The 20659-nt window shown below is 61.0% G+C and overlaps 1 protein-coding gene across 1 annotated transcript in view; it reads right to left on the reverse strand.

Annotated features, from left to right (window-relative positions):
* Positions 1-1489: 1489 nt before the first annotated feature.
* ADAM33 (ADAM metallopeptidase domain 33) overlaps positions 1490-20659 on the reverse strand; it is a 31382-nt gene continuing 12212 nt past the window's right edge. Inside the window, 21 exon segments of the mRNA XM_039724406.1 lie at positions 1490-2583; positions 3064-3081; positions 3896-4059; positions 4327-4572; positions 5569-5659; positions 7342-7492; positions 7795-7903; positions 8936-9013; positions 9976-10180; positions 10654-10762; positions 11319-11514; positions 12069-12158; positions 12585-12762; positions 14416-14558; positions 15190-15274; positions 15371-15537; positions 16126-16197; positions 16286-16351; positions 17127-17272; positions 17275-17350; positions 17742-17817. Coding sequence (XP_039580340.1) covers positions 2532-2583; positions 3064-3081; positions 3896-4059; positions 4327-4572; positions 5569-5659; positions 7342-7492; positions 7795-7903; positions 8936-9013; positions 9976-10180; positions 10654-10762; positions 11319-11514; positions 12069-12158; positions 12585-12762; positions 14416-14558; positions 15190-15274; positions 15371-15537; positions 16126-16197; positions 16286-16351; positions 17127-17272; positions 17275-17350; positions 17742-17817 — 2518 coding nt within the window. The 3' untranslated portion in view covers positions 1490-2531.

The following is a 20659-nucleotide window of genomic DNA, read 5'->3' on the forward strand; positions in this document are numbered from 1 at the left end:
GAGCATGGACTGGACCATGTCCCACAGTGGGTGTGGCAGGATGGACACGCCACCTGCACACCTGGGCCCACCTGGGCCGGCAGAGAGCATCGAGCCTCGGCCTGAACGGATCCACACCCCTGGCCGAGCAGGGACAGCCCGGAGCTCGGGAACGGGATGGGATAATGGGATAATGGGATAAGGGGATTGGGATGGGGTGGGATGGGATGGGATGGGAAGGGATGGGATGGGATGGGAAGGGATGGGATAATGGGATGGGATAATGGGATGGGATGGGCTGTGAGCCAGTGTGACAGAGTGACCCAGTCCTGCACTGCTGGAGGAGCGTGGGCAGCATGGAGGGGGCACTGCCCAGCCCTGCCTCCACACCAGGGCCAGAGGAAGGGCCTGTGATGGCCAGGACGGTGCCACTGGTGGGCCAGAGTCCAAGCCTAGGGACACAGCCCCAGCTCGATGGGATCAGTCAGTTCCTTGTCACTGCACTGTCACCCCTCACTTTGTCATCAAGCTGAATGTCTGATCCTTGAGAGAAGTTTTTTCCGACCACTTCATCACCGCAGGGACTTCTGCAAACCCTCTGCAGCTGCTTCACCCTGCTGGTCCCTGCCCTGGACAGGGGAAGGGAGGACATCCATGGGAGCAGGGTTCCCTCCCAGCAGCTCCATAGGCTCCTCCTCAAGTCTGACCATGTCAGAAGTCCTTGGGAGATCCCTAAAAGAATGGGACTTTGGGAATGTTTAGGGATCAGTTCATTAATCCTGTCCTGGTCCTCACGTGAGGATGGCCTCGAGAGGTCCCTTCCAAGCTCAATGACACTGGTTTTCTGAGTTTGTTATCAGAGTAAGAGATGTTGGATCCTTGATCCCAGCTGCATATCCATGAACCAAGAGAGATATGGAGGTACCAGGGATCACAGAACCCTGTGAACACAGAATCACTGAGGCTGGAAATCCCTCCAAGGTCATGGAGCCCAAGCTGTGCCCGATCCCCCTTTGTCCCCATCCCGGAGCTCTGAGTGCCACCTCCAGCCCTTCCTTGGACACTGCATGGGTGGGGACTCCAAGCCTCCCTGGGCAGCCCCTGCCAATGCCTGACCAGCCTTTCCATGGAGAAATTCCTCCTGAGGATGCTTCAGGGAAGACCCAGGCACGAGACCAGCAACTTCAGGACAAAGCCCAAGGGTAAGGACAGCTTGGGTTAAGGCAGCCTCACCCACAAGCTGCAGCCACCTGTTGTGTGACACTGGGGACAACAGAACCCCAGAGCAGCTGCCCGAGGGCTATCCCTGAACCTACATCATGGCTGGGCACATCCCAAAAGGATTTTTCCTGGGTCAGATGGGATCTGACAGGCCACACCCAGCTGGATCCCAGGTTTACAGCAGATCCCTGGGATCTGCTGGCTCTGGCGTGGGCAGAGCCCTGGAGGTGCCCTGGTGTCTGAAGGCTCAGGGAATAGGGAGCAAGAAAAGAGCCAGAGGAGCCAGGGGACTTCTCAAAGTCTTTGTTGTAATCTCAGACCCTGATCGAGCCGCAGGTCAAGTCACAGAAAAGTGGCACAAACTGTGCAGGTCAACAGCACCTTGGATGGAGGGTTGGGGATTCCAAGAATCCCTTTGTCAAACCTCACAACAGCCCTGTGAGGTAGGAAACACCCCCGGGGGGGACTGAGGCACAGAGAAATGCAGTGGCTTGGCCAGGGCTTGGGACAAGCCAGTGGCACGGGCAGGAGTTCTCCTGCTCTTGTTCCCAGCTCGTGGCTCCTTCCCCTTGGAGTGTGAGCGGCTCCCGGAGCCTCTGCTGGGCTTGGCCCAGGAGCAGGGAACAGGCAACGTTGTGAGGGCTCCCGAGCCCCTCAAAAGCACCCTGGGAAGCAGCTGCCACCGGCACCTGGGGCATTCAAACATTCCCAGACAGTCTCTCCTTCCAGGTGACCCCAGGATCGTCACCGCTGTTCCTTGTGCAAGCGGACAGGAGGTCAGGAGGAGCCTGAGAACTTGGATCCTTCATGGAAGTGTCCCAGCACCGCGTGGCCCAGCCCAGCCTGGGCACCAGGTTTCCGTCTCCCCGAGACGATGCCCAGCGTGGAGCTGCGCTGCCAGCGGCTGGGGCTGCAGGCCTGGAGGAGAAGGAGGAGGAGGAGGAGGTAGCTGCAAGGACATCACGCTGTCACCAGCATCTTCCATCGGTGGGGATGTTCACTTCCCCCAGTCACCCCATCCCAGCCCGTGTGCAATGTCCAGAGAACTGAAGCTGGGAGGGGAATTGGCCAGGAAACAGTGCCAAGAGCCGTGGTGGGATCTCCGTCATGGGAACCCCACCTCCAACCAACCCCTGGCCCAGCCGTGGTGCCAATGTCCCCTCTCCACCCCACCGCTACAGTTTGTGTGCTGAATACAAATTCTGTCTTACAAAAATAGTCCTCTGGTATCAAAAGAGTTACTAAAACAAGAGCAACGGGAGAGCCCTGTGGCCACAGCAGTGCAAATCAGGAGAGCCAGCTCAGGAAGGTGGGTCAGTGTCCTGGGACTGTCACTTCTTTGAGGAGAAGGAGGTGGACTGGACTTTGATGGCTGGGACTGGCCTGGAGCAAGAGGAAAGAGAAAGGAGACAGCTGGTTTGAGTGCAGGCACCAGACACCCACCAGCTCCAGCACCACCATCCCCAGCTCAGGAATTCCCCCATGGACACGGCCCTGAGTCTGGCTGTCGGGAGTGGATCCCTTGAGGCCCCCAGAGTGGATCCCTTGAGGCCCCCAGAGTGGATCCCTTGAGGCCCCCAGAGTGGATCCCCTGAGGCCCCCTGCCCCATACCCAGAGCATTCAGCAGTGCACGAGAGCTGGGAGAAGCAGTGGCACTGTCAAGGACTGGGCCTTCATCTCCCACCTCCAAACAAAACCCACATCCTCCATTCCCTGGGACACAGGTGCCCTTTGGAGTGCCCAGAGGGACCGTGTCCTGCTCATCCAGGAGCCCCTGGGAAGGTGGATTGATCCCCATTTCCCAGCCCAGTGCTGACCCACAGCCACCCCACCTCAGGGGTCTGTAAATGCCCTCCACTCACCTTTGAGGTGGCATCGGTCTGCAGGAGGAGAGATGAGAGAGCATCAGCGTCCATCCCTTCAGTCCCGCATCCCCCAGCAGCCCCACAGCTCCCTCCAGGCTCTGGGCTGGGAGGCCAGGGCCACTCCCAAGGGGTGGCATCTCCCTCCCTGGCACCTTCCACCACCCAGCCTTGGTCACCCCCTTGGCCACTCCATGGAGCCGTGGCTGCAGCCCTTTGGGATGTCCCTCCCACGGGGCCCCCAGTGTCCCCACCTTTGGGATGTCCTCCTACAGGACCCCCAGTGTCCCCACCCCACCTTTGGGATGTCCCTCCCACGGGACCCCCAGTGTCCCCACCTTTGGGATGTCCCTTCCGTGGGACCTCCAGTGTCCCCACCCCACCTTTGGGATGTCCCTCCCACGGGACCCCTAGTGTCCCCATCTTTGGGATGTCCCTCCCACGGGACCCCTAGTGTCCCCATCTTTGGGATGTCCCTTCCACGGGGCCCCCAGTGTCCCCATCTTTGGGATGTCCCTCCCACGGGACCCCTAGTGTCCCCATCTTTGGGATGTCCCTTCCACGGGGCCCCCAGTGTCCCCATCTTTGGGATGTCCCTTCCACGGGACCCCCAGTGTCCCCACCTTTGGGATGTCCCTTCCGTGGGACCTCCAGTGTCCCCACCCCACCTTTGGGATGTCCCTCCCATGTGACCCCCAGTGTCCCCACCTTTGGGGTGTCCCTCCCACGGGACCCCCAGTGTCCCCACCTTTGGGATGTCCTCCCACAGGACCCCCAGTGTCCCCAGCAGCCAGACCCCAGCTGTGGGGACACCCAGCTCCCCCCCACTCACTTTAGCGGCCTCGTGGGGTGGCTCGAGCCACTCGTCCCCGGCACCTTGAAGTTGGTAGGAGGGACCATGACCAGCAGGGTCTGTCCGTGTGCAGGGGGCAGCTCCTTGGCCAGGAGGGGGCTCCCCGGCAGCGGCCGGCGCGGGGCTTGGTGCTTTGGGACCACCTGGCACCACAAAGGGCACGGGCAGAGACAAAATCCTTAGAGGAACATCCGGGGAGCCCCTACAAACCCCCCTCCCCCTGCAGAGCTGAGAGGCTTCAAAGCACAGAACACCCAAAAAGCCTTAAAGCACGCTCGGGTCGATGGGCTCTCTGCAATGGCAGCATCTCTGCAAAGGTGCAGCCCTCGGGGGCTGACACAGCCCCTCCGAGAGCCCAGCAGAATCCAGGGAGCTTCCCTGGCTCGGGGCACAGAGGCAGCAGAGCTCACCTGGGGGCTCCTCACGGGGCTGCAGGGAAGAGGTTTCTTCGGCGGCGGGAGCTTGGCCTGGGAGGCGCCGGCTTTGGTGGGGACCAGGGGTGACCTGGCGGCCGGGGGAGGGGGCCTGGCGGGTCGGGGGTCTCGGGGGCGGGGGGGGATGGCATGGGGAGCCGGGCGGAGCGGGTGGACGACGTTGACGGGCTGAGAGCCGGGCTGGGCAGCGCCGGCCTTGGGCAGGAACGCGGTCCGGGGGCCCTGCTGGGGGAGAAGGACAGGAGGCAACGGGAGCATCCTTGGGTCACCCTCTCCTGGGAGCAGATGTGCCTCGAGGCCTGGGCTCTGGGGAGCTGCAGGAGGACCGCTGGGAGCACTTTCTGGGAGCACCACCCTGGCCAGCCCACCCAAAAGCTGACATGTTCCCGTGGCAGCGCTGGTGGCTGGGTTTGATGGTCTCTGACAGGGACACTGGGGGCATTTCCAACCTTCCTGCTTCTGTGCTTCTGTGTTTGCTCCTCACTAACCCCATGGGAGCACACGGGGATGAGAAAGGTGCTGGGGACCCAGAGCAGGGTCAGCCCTGCTGAATCCACGCCAGATTTCCAGCAGGTGGGAGACATCCAAAAAACCTGAATTCTTCCTAAATTCGGTGCTGTTGCTCAAAAAGCACCAGTGCAGGTTCAAAGTTTAAAAGTCACTGAAGTGTGGTACAGGATAAATAAAAGGACTGGAAAATGAGGGAATAACCAAGTGAAGGAATAACCAAACCTGCAGGAGCCAAGAGCAATGCCCCGAGAAGGAGGAACAGGACACCATAAATCAAACTACAAAACCAAAGACCTACTTTGTTTGAATTGTGGCCTCATTAACACGAGAAAACACCACACCCACACCCCCCCAACAGAGGCTGTGATCATCCCTCACTCCCATCTATCCTTTTTCCATATGGGAGCTTTCCCAGTGGAAATCAGGGGATTTCCCAGTGATCACCAAGGGAGTTTGAGCTCAACAAACTCAGTTTTAGGAGCGATGGGCACACTGACCATAGGCACACCTGGCCATGGGCTCAGTGCAGACATGGGGCAGGACCAGCACAGGGCACCAGGGCTTGCCCAGTTCCTGGGAGCAGATGTGATACCCACAGGCTTCACATCCCAGCAGGGAATCAAGCCTGGCAGCTGAGTCATCACTGCCTTTAGTGAGTTATTCCTGATCTTAATGAGTTACCCCTGGCCCTAGTGAGTTATCACTTACCTCAGTGGGGTGGCTGGAGGCTGAAATGTTCCTCAGGGTGAAAGCAGCTTTGGGATGGGCACTGCTCGACTTCTGACCCATGGACTTCTTCCTGCTGGGAATTAGGGACATGGCAAAATAAAGCAACCAGGGGAGCACCGGCTGCCTCTAAAATGCTGCCCATTAGCTCCTGTCTCAATTAACACCTCATTAACAGCCAGCCCTTGCTGCTGGGGAACAGGGATGGTCAGTGTGTGATGGGATTGGTCAGTGTGTGTGACAGGGACAGTCAGTGTTTGGAGCAGGGATGGTCAGTGTGTGACAGGGATGGTCAGTGTGTGATAGGAATGGTCAGTGTGTGTGACAGGGATGGTCAGTGTGTGACAGGGATGGTCAGTGTGTGATAGGAATGGTCAGTGTGTGTGACAGGGATGGTCAGTGTGTGACAGGGATGGTCAGTGTGTGATAGGAATGGTCAGTGTGTGTGACAGGGATGGTCAGTGTGTGACAGGGATGGTCAGTGTGTGATAGGAATGGTCAGTGTGTGTGACAGGGATGGTCAGTGTGTGACAGGGATGGTCAGTGTGTGATAGGAATGGTCAGTGTGTGTGACAGGGATGGTCAGTGTGTGACAGGGATGGTCAGTGTGTGATAGGAATGGTCAGTGTGTGTGACAGGGATGGTCAGTGTGTGACAGGGATGGTCAGTGTGTGATAGGAATGGTCAGTGTGTGTGACAGGGATGGTCAGTGTGTGACAGGGATGGTCAGTGTGTGATAGGAATGGTCAGTGTGTGTGACAGGGATGGTCAGTGTGTGACAGGGATGGTCAGTGTGTGATAGGAATGGTCAGTGTGTGTGACAGGGATGGTCAGTGTGTGACAGGGATGGTCAGTGTGTGATAGGAATGGTCAGTGTGTGTGACAGGGATGGTCAGTGTGTGACAGGGATGGTCAGTGTGTGATAGGAATGGTCAGTGTGTGTGACAGGGATGGTCAGTGTGTGACAGGGATGGTCAGTGTGTGATAGGAATGGTCAGTGTGTGTGACAGGGATGGTCAGTGTGTGACAGGGATGGTCAGTGTGTGATAGGAATGGTCAGTGTGTGTGACAGGGATGGTCAGTGTGTGACAGGGATGGTCAGTGTGTGATAGGAATGGTCAGTGTGTGTGACAGGGATGGTCAGTGTGTGACAGGGATGGTCAGTGTGTGATAGGAATGGTCAGTGTGTGTGACAGGGATGGTCAGTGTGTGACAGGGATGGTCAGTGTGTGATAGGAATGGTCAGTGTGTGTGACAGGGATGGTCAGTGTGTGACAGGGATGGTCAGTGTGTGATAGGAATGGTCAGTGTGTGTGACAGGGATGGTCAGTGTTTGGAGCAGGGATGGTCAGTGTTTGGAGTAGGGATGGTCAGTGTATGACAGGGATGGTCAGTGTGTGACAGGGATGGTCAGTGTGTGTGACAGGGACGGTCAGTGTTTGGAGCAGGGACGGTCAGTGTTTGGAGCAGGGATGGTCTGTGATGGGCAGCCTGCGAGGAATGAGCATTCTCCTCGATGCCAGGCCACCTCCACCCCTCCCTGGATTGTCCTGTCCAGAGGACCATCGGTGCCCTGGGCTCTGGCATTGCTGCGAGCCTTGGCTTTCCCAGGACAGTCTGTCCAGACTCCAGAGCAGGTCTCCCACCGGAGCAGGGGCTGTGCACCACCAGCTCCCCCAGCCCTGCCAGGCTGCTGAAACAAGGGCCAGACTGCCCTGGGTGCTCGGGAGAGAAGGGCAGGGGTGCCCCACACACCTGCAGGCCTGCTGGCCCCTGTGCCTGGTGTCCTTGATCCACCTGGCCAGCAGGGAGTTCTCCTGGCGGTACCAGTAGTAGACGCTCAGCGCCAGGGCGGGCAGCAGGAACAGGAAGATGACCACCAGGGCGATCAGGATGGACTCGTGGTCTGGCAGGGGAAGCACAGGGACGAGTGAGGGGCTGGGACAGCCACCAGCCTCTGCCTCGCTCGACGGACGTGGTGACCCCATCTGTGGTCAGCCGAGCTGGGGACATCCCTGCTGCTCCCAGCTCCAGGACGGGAACGGGCTCTCAATGCCCTCTGATGGCAACGGGTGGCCACCAGCCAGCCAGAGTGGGACAGACTGTGGGGCTGCCTGCACAGGCCCCACGCCACCCCTCTGGAAGCCCCCCACCCTGCCCTGGCACCGCTGGAGCCCCTCGGGGCCCCGGGGACGAGCTGTGACTCACTGTGGCTCTGCACGGGGCCGCTGTCCACGCTGCCACCCAGCCCCGGCTTCTCGCAGAACGGGGGCGCCCAGCCCGGGTCACAGTGACAGTTCTTGTTGCTGTTGCAGACCTGGGGACACAGGAGAGGTCGGGATGTGTGGCAGTGGTGGTCCACGGGGCAGGAGTGGACAGATGGTGACACAAGTCTGGGTTGGAGAAGCTTCACCCCTGACAATGCTCCCCCATGGACATCACAGAATCCTGGAATGGTTTGGATGGAAGGGACCTCAAAGCCCACCCAGTGCCACCCCTGCCATGGCAGGGACACCTCCCACTGTGCCAGGCTGCTCCCAGTGTCCAGCCTGGCCTTGGGCACTGCCAGGGATCCAGGGGCAGCCACAGCTGCTCTGGGCACCTGTGCCAGCCCTGCCCACCCTACCAGGGAACAACTCCTGCCCAATATCCCAGGTACATCTCTTCTTTCAGTTTGAAGCCATTCCCCCTGCTCCTGTCACTATCTGCCCATGTAAAAAGTCACCCTCCCTCTTCTTTGTAAGCTCCTTTTTGTGCTGGAAGGTGCCAGAAGGTCTCCCCAGAACCTTCTCATCTCCAGGCTCACCAACTCCAGCTCTGAGAGCCTCAAGCATGCTGGGCAGAACAAAAGGGTAGGTGTGGATGTTTTACCTGTTTTTACCCTTTTCACAAAAGGGTAAATGAGATGTTTCATCTGTCACATCCGTTCCACAACCCAGCAGGAGTTTCCACAGCAGTTTCTGTTGCCTCATCTGACAAAGCCCTGCACTCCACAGAGCTCTGTAACCTTTCAGCTTTGGAGAACAATGTCTCCTCCCACTCCCTGGATCACTTCCCTGCCTTTCTGCTGTCCCAGTTCTCCTTCCAACTCTTGTTTTGCTCTCAGGGGGACCAGACACCTGCCCTGAGCTCCAAACACTCTCCAGCTCAAATCAGGCCCTGATCCAAGTTTTGCAGATGGTGCTTACACCACCAACCATCTTCTTCCCCTCACTTGGAGCCGGGTGAGCAAAGGGCCCAGCCCCGCCTGGGGCAGGTGTGAGGGGCAGAACTGACTGGTCACAGGGCCCATGCCTGCCCCAAGCCCGTCCCTGAGGGCAGGGGTCCCCGAGGGCCAGCAGTGGCTCACCCCGTGGCCGTGGCAGCGGGACACGCACTTCTCCAGCTCAAACAGGGACGCGTTCTGGCAGCGCCGGTCCTTGCACACCTGGGAGGGACACGAGGGGCTGGGGTCAGAGAGGGGACGGGGACAGCTGGGGCTTCTGCAAAGGACTGGACTGCACCCTGGAAAATGCAGGGTGGTGAAATCGCCTGGTTCCAGCCAAGGGATTCCGCTCCCAGCCCCTGTCCAGAGCCCAGCCACCACCACTCCCAGCCCCCTCCACACACAGCCCACCTGCCAGCTTCCCGAGAAACCATTCCCATTTGGCCCGAAAGCCCAGGCACTGGCCAAAATAAACAATGCTGGATTTCAAAAGTGGCCGTATTTCCTCATGAAAATGTCACCGCTTTGGCCTTCCCAAAGAAAATTTCACTGTTAAAATGCCAAACAGGGAAGGCTGTGTCGCCACAGCCAGCTCTCTCTGGAACACATCCCTCCTTCCCTGTGCTCCAGCAGCCTGTGCCCTCCCTCAGCTCAACTGGCCCCCTCCAAAGTCCTTGGAGATGCAGGGGCTGCAGAGACAATGCCCAGTTAGCACTGGATTGGTCTTGTTGATTCCTGGCAGAGATTTCCTGTTTCCTCTGGGAAACAATCTCTTCATAGGAGGAAGCCTCAATCAAATCCTGGGGCAATTCCCACTGGGGTTGCTCTGCTCTGGTTTGGTGAAGAAGCTTGGAGGGCACAGAGAACGATCTGGTGGCCTAAACATGACTGCGTATCTGGTGATGCGCACAAATGCCCCGGGTGGGAAGAACCTGGTGGCCTACAAGCGCCTGGTGGCAGCAGTTGAGGTGTCCCCAAGGTCTGCAGTGTGGAGGAACCACTGCCAGGGCCCGGCAGGGGAGAGCCACGTGCAGCCCGCAGCTCAGAGCCCAGGGAAGGAGAAAAGGGCAGAAAGGGCTGTGCAGGAGCCACTGCCAGGGCCCGGCTGTGACAAAGGGGAGAGCCACGTGCAGCCCGCAGCTCAGAGCCCAGGGAAGGAGAAAAGGGCAGAAAGGGGCGCTCACCATCCCGTCCCCGCACTTGGTGCCCGTCAGCACCAGCCCGGGGTCGGACAGGTCCTCCTGGTCGTCCTTGGCGCTGTAGACGAAGGTGCCGCGGCACTTGACCTCGCGGCCCTTGAAGCGGATGGTGGTGTCGATGGACACCGTGTTGGTGCCCTGCGGCTTCTTGGCAGAGCTCTGGCACTGGATCTTCCCACACATGGCATCCCTGCAGCGGGCACGGCCGGGGGCAGCTGGGACGGGGGGCAGCGGCCCCCTCACCCCAGCCCCGCCATCCCACACCTGGGGGTCATTCCCACTGGCTTTATGACCATGCTGGAGGAGCTCAGAAAGGATGGAGGGAAAGAGCCAGGGGCAGGGGAGGCTCTGACATCCCTGGGATCACCACAGAGCACATGCTCCCTAAATCTGGCACGGGCTTTGATCGCCCAGCAGGCGGGGCTGGGGGCTGCTCCTGGTGGGACACCTCAACCACAGGATCCCTTGGGTTGGAAAACACCTCGAGATCTCCAAGTCCCAGCTGCCAGCAGCCACGGGGACAGAGCCCAGGAGGGCCTGGTGGCTTCCTGGGGTGCAGAGCAGGGCTGATGCTGGAGGCAGGGCTGAGGTAGGGCCCTCCCCTGGCGTGGCAGGGGCAGCTGTGGGGGTGCAGGGGACACCCGGTGCCCGCGCTGTGCCCACCTCTTGTCACACTTGACGTAGCGGCCCTGGCTGTCCTTGCCGCAGTTGCCGTAGGTGTTCCCGGCCATGTTCACGTCCTGGAAACAGGCGTCGGGCGCTGGCCACGCTCCTGCACACAGGGAGAGCTCTGGGGACGCGGGCAGCAGGCAGGAACCCCAGCAGCAGCACGTGATGCTCAGGGAGAACACATGGGCAAAGCTCTCCAAGAGCTGCTGCTGTGGGTGCCAGGCCAGGGACAGGAGGGATGAAATTCCCTGTTTTCTGGAGTCTTGTGGAGGATTTTGGTCAGAGAACGGTTTGAGTTAAAGCCCATCCCATCCCACCCCTGCCATGGCAGGGACACCTCCCACTCTCCCAGGCAGCTCCCAGCCCCAGTGTCCAGCCTGGTCTGGGACATTCCAGGGACCCAGGGGCAGCCACAGCTGCTCTGCCTGCCCCCATCCCATTCCTGAGCATTTGGGGTTCAGAATTGTCCCCTGGCTGTTGATCTGGCTGTGTCTGTGCCAGGGCCTGCACACAGCACCCCAGCCCCGTGGGCAGGTCCTGGGACCCCCGGGCTGCTGCAGTGAGGGCAGACACTGACCTGGCCCCCAGAGCTGCACTGCTGCTGCTGCTGGGTCATGCACATGCCGGTGCTGCAGTAGGGACTGACAGCACACACTGACCTGGCCCCCAGAGCTGCACGCACTGCTGCTGCTGGGTCATGCACATGCCGGTGCTGCAGTAGGCCTGGCCGCGGGCGCAGGAGGAGCCGTCCAGCAGGTACACGTTGGCGGGGCAGTAGGGCGAGGCGCCCGTGCAGTACTCGGGCAGGTCACAGGAGCCCGCTGCCTCCCGGCACAGCGTCCCGGCCGCCTTCAGCTGCGGGGAACACGGGCACGGGCTGGCACAGGGGCACCGACGGTGCCTCCTGGCAGACCTGGCACGTCAGACAGGTCCCGTGAGGCTCTGGGGGGCTGTCAGGGTACGGGGGCACATTCCTCAGCTGGACCTCAGCCACACAGCTGCCAGAGGGAATTCTCCTGGAGAGGGAGTTGGGAAAAGGGCCTGGAGGGTCAGGACACAGGGAATGGCTGCCACTGGCCAAGGGCAGATTGGGCTGGGATCTTGGCAAGGAATTGCTGGCTGGGAGGGTGGGCAGGGGCTGGGCTGGAATTCCCAGAGCAGCTGTGGCTGCCCCTGGATCCCTGGCAGTGCCCAAGGCCAGGCTGGATCCACCCGGGGCAGTGGGAGGTGTCCCTGCCATGGCAGGGTGGCACTGGGTGGGATTTGAGGTCCCTTCCAGCCCAGCCCATTCCACGATTCTCCTGCAGACACAAGGTTCCACATGAACCCTGCAGGGCTGGCTCTGCACCTGGTCCCAGGGGCACAGGGTGGGCACAGGGTGGGCACGGGGTGGGCAGCTGGGGCCTCACCTTGCAGCTGTGGCAGCAGTCGCCGTGGGCACACTGGGCCCCCTCCTTGAGCGTGCAGTTGTGAGCGTTGCAGCAGGGGTTGGTGCATTCCTGCGTGGAGAGGACAGCTCCATGGGCAGTGCTTCCATCCCTTCCCCAGCCCTTCCCCACCCATCCCGTCACGCCCTTCTCATCCTGCAAGGGGGGAAACTGAGGCACAGAGGGCAGGGGGAAGAAATGGGCACTCAAGGGGAAAGTCAAGGAGGAAGTCAGGGCTGGGACAGATGAATTCGGGAACGTGGGGCTGGGAAAAACCCTTGGGATGGAGTCCGGGTGGTGACAGCAAACCCTTCCCTTGGAAATGCCCTGTGCAGGAATTCCCGCAGCTGAGGTGGGCTGCAGGAGGGTCACTCTGTCCCTCCACCTCCCACGAGGGTCACACTGTGTCCCTCCATGCCCCAGGATGGTCACACTGTGTCCCTCCATGCCCCAGGATGGTCACACTGTGTCCCTCCATGCCCCAGGAGGACCCTGTACCTCCACCTCCCCGCAGTCGCAGTCCTCCCCCTCCTCGCGGAAGCCGTTGCCACATTTCCGTGCCACCACCAGGTCCTTGGTGTCGGGCAGGTTGAAGAGGCACATTCCCCCTCCCTTCTGGAAGTAGTTCTCCAGCTGCCTCCTGCTGCAGGAGCTGAACACGCGAGGGAAGGGGTGCCTGGGTGGGGCAGGGCAGAGCAGGGCAGGGACGAGGTGGGAAATCAGTGAGAACTGGGAATTCAGGACATGGACAGACCGGCACAAACCCTCCCGAGAGCAGATTCCCCGTTGTGCAGTGAGCCAGGACATCTCCCACCCCAGCTGGCACAGCCAGGCCAACACCAGGGGACAGTTCTGAACCCCGAATGCTCAGGAACGGGGGCAGGCAGAGCCTCTGTCCCTCACCCCTGGGACATCAACCCCCCTGGCACCCCCGGGTGAGAGCCCCAGCCCGCAGTGCCAGCTCAGCACTGCTGCAGGTGTCACCTCTGCCTGGGTGACAGACACCCCGAGGCACCCCACACCTGCAGGGCCCCTGCTCCCCACCGAGCCCAAACCCTTCCTGTCTCACTGAACCACAGCAGCAAACACCCACCTGGGCCACTGAAAAACCCACAGCTGAGATGGGCAACATCGCTCAAAATTAAATAAATACGGAAAAGAAACACCAAAAAGGACCCAGAGAGCAGCAAAAAATAAAATAGTCAGAGCCTACAATGTGCAAGGAACTGAGGGGCAGGAGAAACACTCATTTTCTACAGAACCTCTGAGCAAGATTCTTCTCTAATTTCACTGTTTGTGGGGGTTTCAGCGGTTTGTGAAGAAGAAGGAAACATTTTGTTCTTCTTAGAAACAGTTTCATTTCCTCTTAAAGTTGACAAATATTTTCATATCAGGACATCTCATTCTCAAGATGACTCAGAGAACATGTTTTAAAAGTGATTTTGAAATCTCTTGAGCTGGAGGGAAACCTGCAAGAGCCTGCAGGTCATGGAGGCTGAGCACACCAATGGACCCTACATGTATTTTATATATATATATATATATATATATATTCATAAGGGTGGCTGTGCAAATATGTGCATACACATGGCTGTGGCACAGGCTGAACACAGCCAGAAATGTGCTTTTCCCCACCACAATCTGCCCAGGCAGAGGTCAAATCCTGTGGGATCTGTGCCAGGGTCTGGCAGCCCTGAAGCCACAAGTGGGGTCCCACTGTTCCTTCCTAACTGGAAGAGCAGGTGTGCTCAAACAACAGGGAATAAACAGCTGCTGTCCCTCAGGGCAGGGATATCTGGGATGAGACATCCTCGGGAGGTGGAAAACCCAGAGGGAGAAGGACTGGAAAGGAAGCTGGCACCAAGCACATGGATAATGAAACCCACCCAGTGCCACCCTGCCATGGCAGGGACACCTCCCACTGTCCCAGGCTGCTCCCAGTGTCCAGCGTGGCCTGGGCACTGCCAGGGATGCAGGGGCAGCCACAGCTGCTCTGGCAATTCCAGCCCAGCCCCTGCCCACCCTCCCAGCCAGCAATTCCTTGCCCAGATCCCAGCCCAATCTCCCCTTGGCCAGTGGCAGCCATTCCCTGTGTCCTGTCCCTCTGTCCCTTGTCCCCAGTCCCTCTGCAGCTCTCCTGGAGCCCCTGCAGGCCCTGCCAGGGGCTCTGAGCTCTGCCTGGAGCCTTCCCTTCTCCAGGGAGCATTCCCAGCTCTGCAGGCTGGCTCCAGAGCAGAGGTGACAACATCCCCTGCCCGCACACAGCACCACAGCCCGCTGGGGCCCTGGGGACACTTCCAGGGCACTGGGGACACGTCCCAGCACTCACCCCGTGGCTGCTGCCATGACGCAGCCGCCCTGCTCGGGGGTGGCCTCCACGCAGCAGCCCTGGGTGTCGTGGACCATGCCGAAGTTGTGGCCGATCTCGTGGGCCATGGTGGCGGCGGCGCCGATGGGCTGCTCCGCGTGGTCCTGCCCGGGGAGGGGACGTGTCACCACGGCCACCAGCGAGGGACAGGCCTCACCCACAGCACGTGGAGGGAGCACTCAGCCCCGGGATGCAGCCGGGTCCCGTCCAGGAGGGGTTGGAGGAAGGTTCATGGCAGCAGGGGGGCTTGGTGTCCTGATATTCCCCGTGGGACTGGTGGGAAGCTCCTGGCTGGAGCCAACTGCTTTAAACCCAGGGCACATCCCAAAACCCAGACACCTGGTGCCCCCCACCACCCTGCGCAGGGATCAAAGGCCACCAAGGCCACCGTGACCACCCCATCATGGCCAGGGCCACCACCAGGAGGAGCAGAAGTTTTCTGGGCAGAGACGGCCCCAGAAATCCAGGGAGCAGAAGCAGGGACAGGCAGGGGCGAGAGACAGGAGCAGCACAGGAGATCCCAGCGCTGCTGCCAGCTGGGAGCGGGGGGTGGGAGACCTTTAGCAGCCCCTTCTCACCCCTGTGCACCTGGCCAGCCTCTGAGGGGGTCAGGAGAGGGGTCCCATCGTCCCTCACCCCCAGGCTGCACCCCAGGCCCAACTCAGGGCTGCTCCTCCAACCCCAGGTAGAGCTCCCCCAGGCCGGGGCGGCACAGGGACCCCCAGCCCCCCTTACCACGCTGACCCCTCCGGAGTTATCGGCGCTGCACATCCCCTCCAGCGGCGCCATCCCGATGGTGGTGCCCCCGAAGGTCTTCCCTCTGCCCGGCCAGGAGAACAGGGCCAGCTCAGCACGGGGGCTCAGGAGTGCCAGCCCCCTGGGAGCCCCCTCGCGCTGTCCCCAGGCAGGCACCCACGTCAGCAGCTGGGCGTTGTCGTGCTTCCTGCGCGCCCTCAGCGACTTCTTCCACTGCAGGAAGGCCCAGAGCGTGGCGTTGGCGTCGCTGCTCACCGCGCACTGGTCCCGCTCCGTCCACACCTCCAGCCCGATCAGGGCCACCTTGATGTTCAGCAGCCTGTAGAACTGCAGGAGGGCACCGCTGGGGCTGGAGCTCCCTGGCACCCTCCCTCCCCGGTGCGGCGTCACCGCGGGTGGATCCTCACGTTTCCTACGGCTGTGAGACTCCAGAACACACCTGTCCCAAACCCACCTGCAGCACGGGCTCTGCAGGCACACTGGGGCACAGGAGCCAGTCAGGGTGGCACGATGGCATTCGGTGACAACACCTCAGTGTGTCCCTTCTTTGCCAAAGGTGCCAGCACTGATCCCAGGCAGGGGCCAGCGATAGCTTCACTGCTGAGCTCAGCCCACGGGTGACAAAGCCCTTCCCACCATGTGCTCAGAGAACTCCTGAACTCCTTCAGGGGTGGCCAAGGCCTGGCACAGCTGCCCAGGAGTGGGGTGGAGTCCCCATCCCTGACGGGAGTTAAAGTCATGTGCATGTGGCACCTGGGGACATGGTCAGTGGTGGCCTTGGCAGTGCTGGGGAATGATTTGACTTGAAGGACTTTAAGACCTTTTCCAGCCTTAACAATTCCATAATTCTACGATTCCTTGCCCTGGTGACACGGGGACAGCCCCTGAGGCCACACGGGGTCTGCAGGCCCTCACCTTGTCCACGTAGTTTGCGATCTCCACGATGCGCTGCTTGGTGTGGCCCAGGTTGAGGTTCTGGTTCCTGTACTGGAGACAGAGAGGATGGGGAAGGGTCACGGGGCCCATCCAGGGCAGAGTCAGAGAGGGGCCCTGGTTTCCTGCCCCCAGCACTCACCAGGGTGTGATCAGCAACGATGAAGAGCTCCATGTACTTCATGGTCCTCCAGGCGTCCCTCCTGGCCTGCAGGCAGACACAGGGCTCAGCAAAGGGGGCAGCCCTTGGCTCTGGCACCCTCCAGACACCACAGAGCTGCTCAGGAGGCACAGCTGAGAGGGGAAACTGAGGCACGGGGTGACAGAGAACGTTTGGGTGGCTCCAAATGACCCCACGTCATACCCCACATGGTAGGATGCAGCACCGAGACCCAACCCAAGCATCCTCTGCGGTCTCCTGCCCAAATTCAAGCCACACAAGCCACCCACACAGACCCTCTCACCCCACCTGCCTGCCCAGCTGCCGGGCACGTGGGAGCTGTCAGCAGTGCCGAGAGCTCCTTCCAGCCCTCTGCCTGTCCCCAGACAGATCCTGTGTGGATCTACCCATGAGGATTTACCTGTGAGCATTTACCCAAGTGGATTTACCCGTGAGGATTCACCAGAATGGATTTACCCGTGAAAATTCACCCATGAGGATTTACCAGAGTGGATTCCCCCGTGAGGATTCCTTCCCCGTGAGGATTTACCCATGAGGATTCCCCCGTGAGGGTTCATTCCCTGTGAGGATTTACCTGAGTGGATTTACCCATGAGGATTCTTTCACCCATGAGGATTTGCCTGTGAGGATGCATTCACCCGTGAGGATTCCCCCATGAGGATTTACCAGAGTGGATTCCCCCATGAGGATTCCTTCCCCGTGAGGATTTACCCGTGAGGATTCATTCACCCATGAAGATTCACCCAAGTGGATTTACCAGAGTGGATTCCCCCGTGAGGATTCCTTCCCCGTGAGGATTTACCCGTGGGTGCTGCGGCTGGAAGAGCTGGGCAATGCCAGCCACAGTGCTCCCCAGGTGCTGGCCGTGCCCGCAGGTGCCCCCTGGCAGGGGCAGGTGCTCTGCTCGGTGGATGAGGTGGAGGCCGGGCTCGGGGGTCCCCAGGGGTCCCGTATTCCCGAGCAGGTGCTGAGCACGACCCAGGAGCCGCGGTGGCCGCGGACGTGGCCGTGGTAGTGGCAGTGCTCCTGCAGGGACAGCGGGACCTTCATCAGCGGGCTGGGAACACTTCCACTCCCCCTTTTCCACTCCCCCATTTCCATCTCGCCTCTTCCATCTCCCCATTTCCACCTCCCCACGTCCCTCTCCCCATTATTTCCCCCTCCCTCCCCCGTTCCCAGCCAGGCGCGCGGTGTCCCCGCACGGGAATGGGAGCGGGGTCAGCCCGGGACGCGGCGCTGAAGGGCGGCAGCAGCGGTGGGGCCAGGGCAGGGCTGCTGCCGCTGTGTTTATGTCCCGAGGCGCTGTCCCGGGCCAAGAGCCGCAGCAGCCGCATTCCCGCCGGGAATCTCCCCCGCCCGCCCCGGAGCGGCCCCGTCCGAGAGCCCCGAGGCACCGAGGGCAGCGCCCCGCACCCACCGTGTGGTTGGGGGTCACCGTCACGGGCTGGCCCTGCTCGCTGTAGTGCGTCTCCGTGTAGCCCGGAGCCAGCAGCCTGCGGGGACACAGCGGGGACAGAGTGGGGACAGAGTGGGGACAGAGCGGGGACAGAGTGGGGACACAGCGGGGACACAGCGGGGACACAGCGGGGACAGAGTGGGGACAGAGTGGGGACAGAGTGGGGACACAGCGGGGACACAGCGGGGACAGAGTGGGGACAGAGTGGGCAGCTGCTCCGGGGCTCCCGGCACAGCACTGCACCGAACCCCTGAGCCCGGGCCCGGCCGGGCCATCCACACATCCTCCCAAACCTCCTGAGCCACCCACACATCCCCTGAGCCCCCCTGAACCCGGCTGGGCCATCCACACATGCCCTGAGCCCCCCGAGCCCCCTGAACCACCCACACACCCCCTGAGCCCCCCTGAGCCACCCACACATCCCCCCAGCCCCTGTCACCGCTGTGACCCCAGCCAGAGGCTGCCCGTGGCCAGCAGGGACAGGGCTGGCAGCAGGGACAGTCCAGTGTCCCTCTCTGTGCCTCAGCCAGGACGGGGCTGCCCAAACCGGGAGCCCAAACGGCCCTGGGGTGCTGCTCTGGGAGGGGCAGTCTGGCTGCCCACCCACTCCCTGCCCAAACAGGGCACGGGGACACCAAAAATATTGAGGTGATTGTGAGAAAGCTCAGGCTGCTTTTAGGAAGCTGCACCCCTGCCTTCACCCCCTGCCTCAGCTTCCCCCAGCTATGGCCACCTCCTCCCAGGGCTGATCCAGGTGTGACACATCCCATCCCATCCCATCCCATTATCCCATCCCATTATCCCATCCCATCCCAATCTCATCCCATCCCTTCCAGCCACAGGGAAGAGCCAGAGCCGAGCTCACAGCTGGAGAGCACGTGGGGTGGGGAGCTGGGGGGACAGGCTGGAGTGACCCCAGGGGTGACAGGAGAGAGAAGAGAAAGAGATGAAAAAGAAGAAAAAGATGAAAAAGACGAAAAATAATAAAAATACCAAAAAGATAAAAAAATATTAAAAAAGACAAAAAATACTAAAAAGACAAAGATGAAAATGAAGACAAAAAGAAAAAGAAGAAAAATAATAAAGAAAAAAAGAAAAAAAAAGAAAAAGAAATTGCCCAGATCTGTGTGACCCTGCCCAGATCCCAGGGTGATTGGTATCTGCTGGAAGCCTGCAGTCCCCTGGGGCTGGCAGGTCCCTGTGGGGCTGGCAGGTCCCCCTGGGCTGGCAGGTCCCCATGGAAGGGCAGCACCCCTGCAGGGGCTCGGCCACCCAGAGAAGGACAAAGAGGGCCAGGTTTTCCCCTGCTCTCAGCTCAGACCCAGGTTTGGGGTTTGGCCCTGTCCCCAGGGTTAAATTGTGCAGAGAAACAAGCAGCAGTGCCCCCAGAGCAGCAGCGTGGCCCCAGAAATGTCCCTGTGGGCACGGCTGTGGCTGCCAGCCCCCGTCAGAGGGAGCCTGGCACCGGGGACTGCAGTCACAGCCCAGACAGGACATGCAGCTCCGTGTCCTGCCAGGGACACGTGGTGGCTGCCAAGGCGAGGGCCTGGCCAGCGTGGGGACACGGGGACAGCGTGGGGACAGGGACAGGTGGGCTGAGGACACAGGAAAGGCAAATCCTCCTGCCACGGCCAGCGAACGGGACTGGGATGGCTGCGACTGTCACACCCAGGCTGGCCCCACAGCACGGGGTGTCCCCTGCAGGCAGGGAGGGCAGGAGGAGCTGCTCCACCAAGCAGGGCGAGGAAAACACCCCAGGATGGCCCTGGAGAGAGAGCAGGGCTCCCAGTGCCAGGAGAAGGGTCTGGGGTCAGCCTGGCCACTGCCAGGGGAGGGCAGGGCTGAGGCAGCAGTTTGGATGTCCCCAAGCTGTGTCCCCAAGCTGTGTCCCCACGCTGTGTCCCCAGGCTGTGTGTACCCTCAGGGCAGTCTGGATGTCCCCACGCTGTGTCCCCACACTGTGTGTGCCCCCAGGGCAGTTTGGATGTCCCCAAGCTGTGTCCCCACGCTGTGTCCCCACACTGTGTGTACCCCCAGGGCAGTCTGGATGTCCCCAAGCTGTGTCCCCACGCTGTGTGTGCCCCCAGGGCAGTTTGGATGTCCCCAAGCTGTGTCCCCACGCTGTGTCCCCACACTGTGTGTACCCCCAGGGCAGTCTGGATGTCCCCAAGCTGTGTCCCCACGCTGTGTGTGCCCCCAGGGCAGTCTGGATGTCCCCACGCTGTGTCCCCACGCTGTGTGTACCCCCAGGGCAGTCTGGATGTCCCCAAGCTGTGTCCCCACACTGTGTGTGCCCCCAGGGCAGTCTGGATGTCCCCAAGCTGTGTCCCCACTGTGTCCCCACGCTGTCCCCATAGCCACTCTGGGGTGCCTCGGGTGCTGTGCACTGCTCTGGGTGCTCAGGTCCCCTTTGTGCCACCGTCCCCCAGCTCACCCAGAGCTCTCCCTCCTGCCCTGCCAGAGCCCCGGGGTGCCCCCTCCCTCCTGCCCCTGTCCAGCACGGCAGTGGCACGGCGAGGGGCACACAGGACACTCCACGGTGGCCTGGAGCACCAGCCAGACACGGGGCAGGCTCTGCTCATCAGCTTCAACCCCCACCACCACCCCACTGCCCACAGCCCTCAGATGTGCAGAGGGACCCCCAGTTCCCCTTCGTGCACTCCAGAAGCTCCCCTGCTGTCACGGGGGCCCGGGGACACCGTGGGGGCTGGGTCTGTACCCCAGCAGCAGCAGGAGGGGATTCTGCCAGGACCAGCCCCATGGAGAGGCAGCAGTGCAGGGTCAGCCCTGCCCTGCTCACCACGGGACACAAACCCACCAAGGGACACAGAACTGGGCTGCCCCACCCTGGCAGTGTCCCTGCTGTCCCCTGCCCATGG

This window comes from Passer montanus, unplaced genomic scaffold (assembly GCF_014805655.1).
Source record: "Passer montanus isolate IOZ18808 unplaced genomic scaffold, ASM1480565v1 scaffold109, whole genome shotgun sequence".
In the NCBI taxonomy this organism is placed as follows: Eukaryota; Metazoa; Chordata; class Aves; order Passeriformes; family Passeridae; genus Passer; species Passer montanus.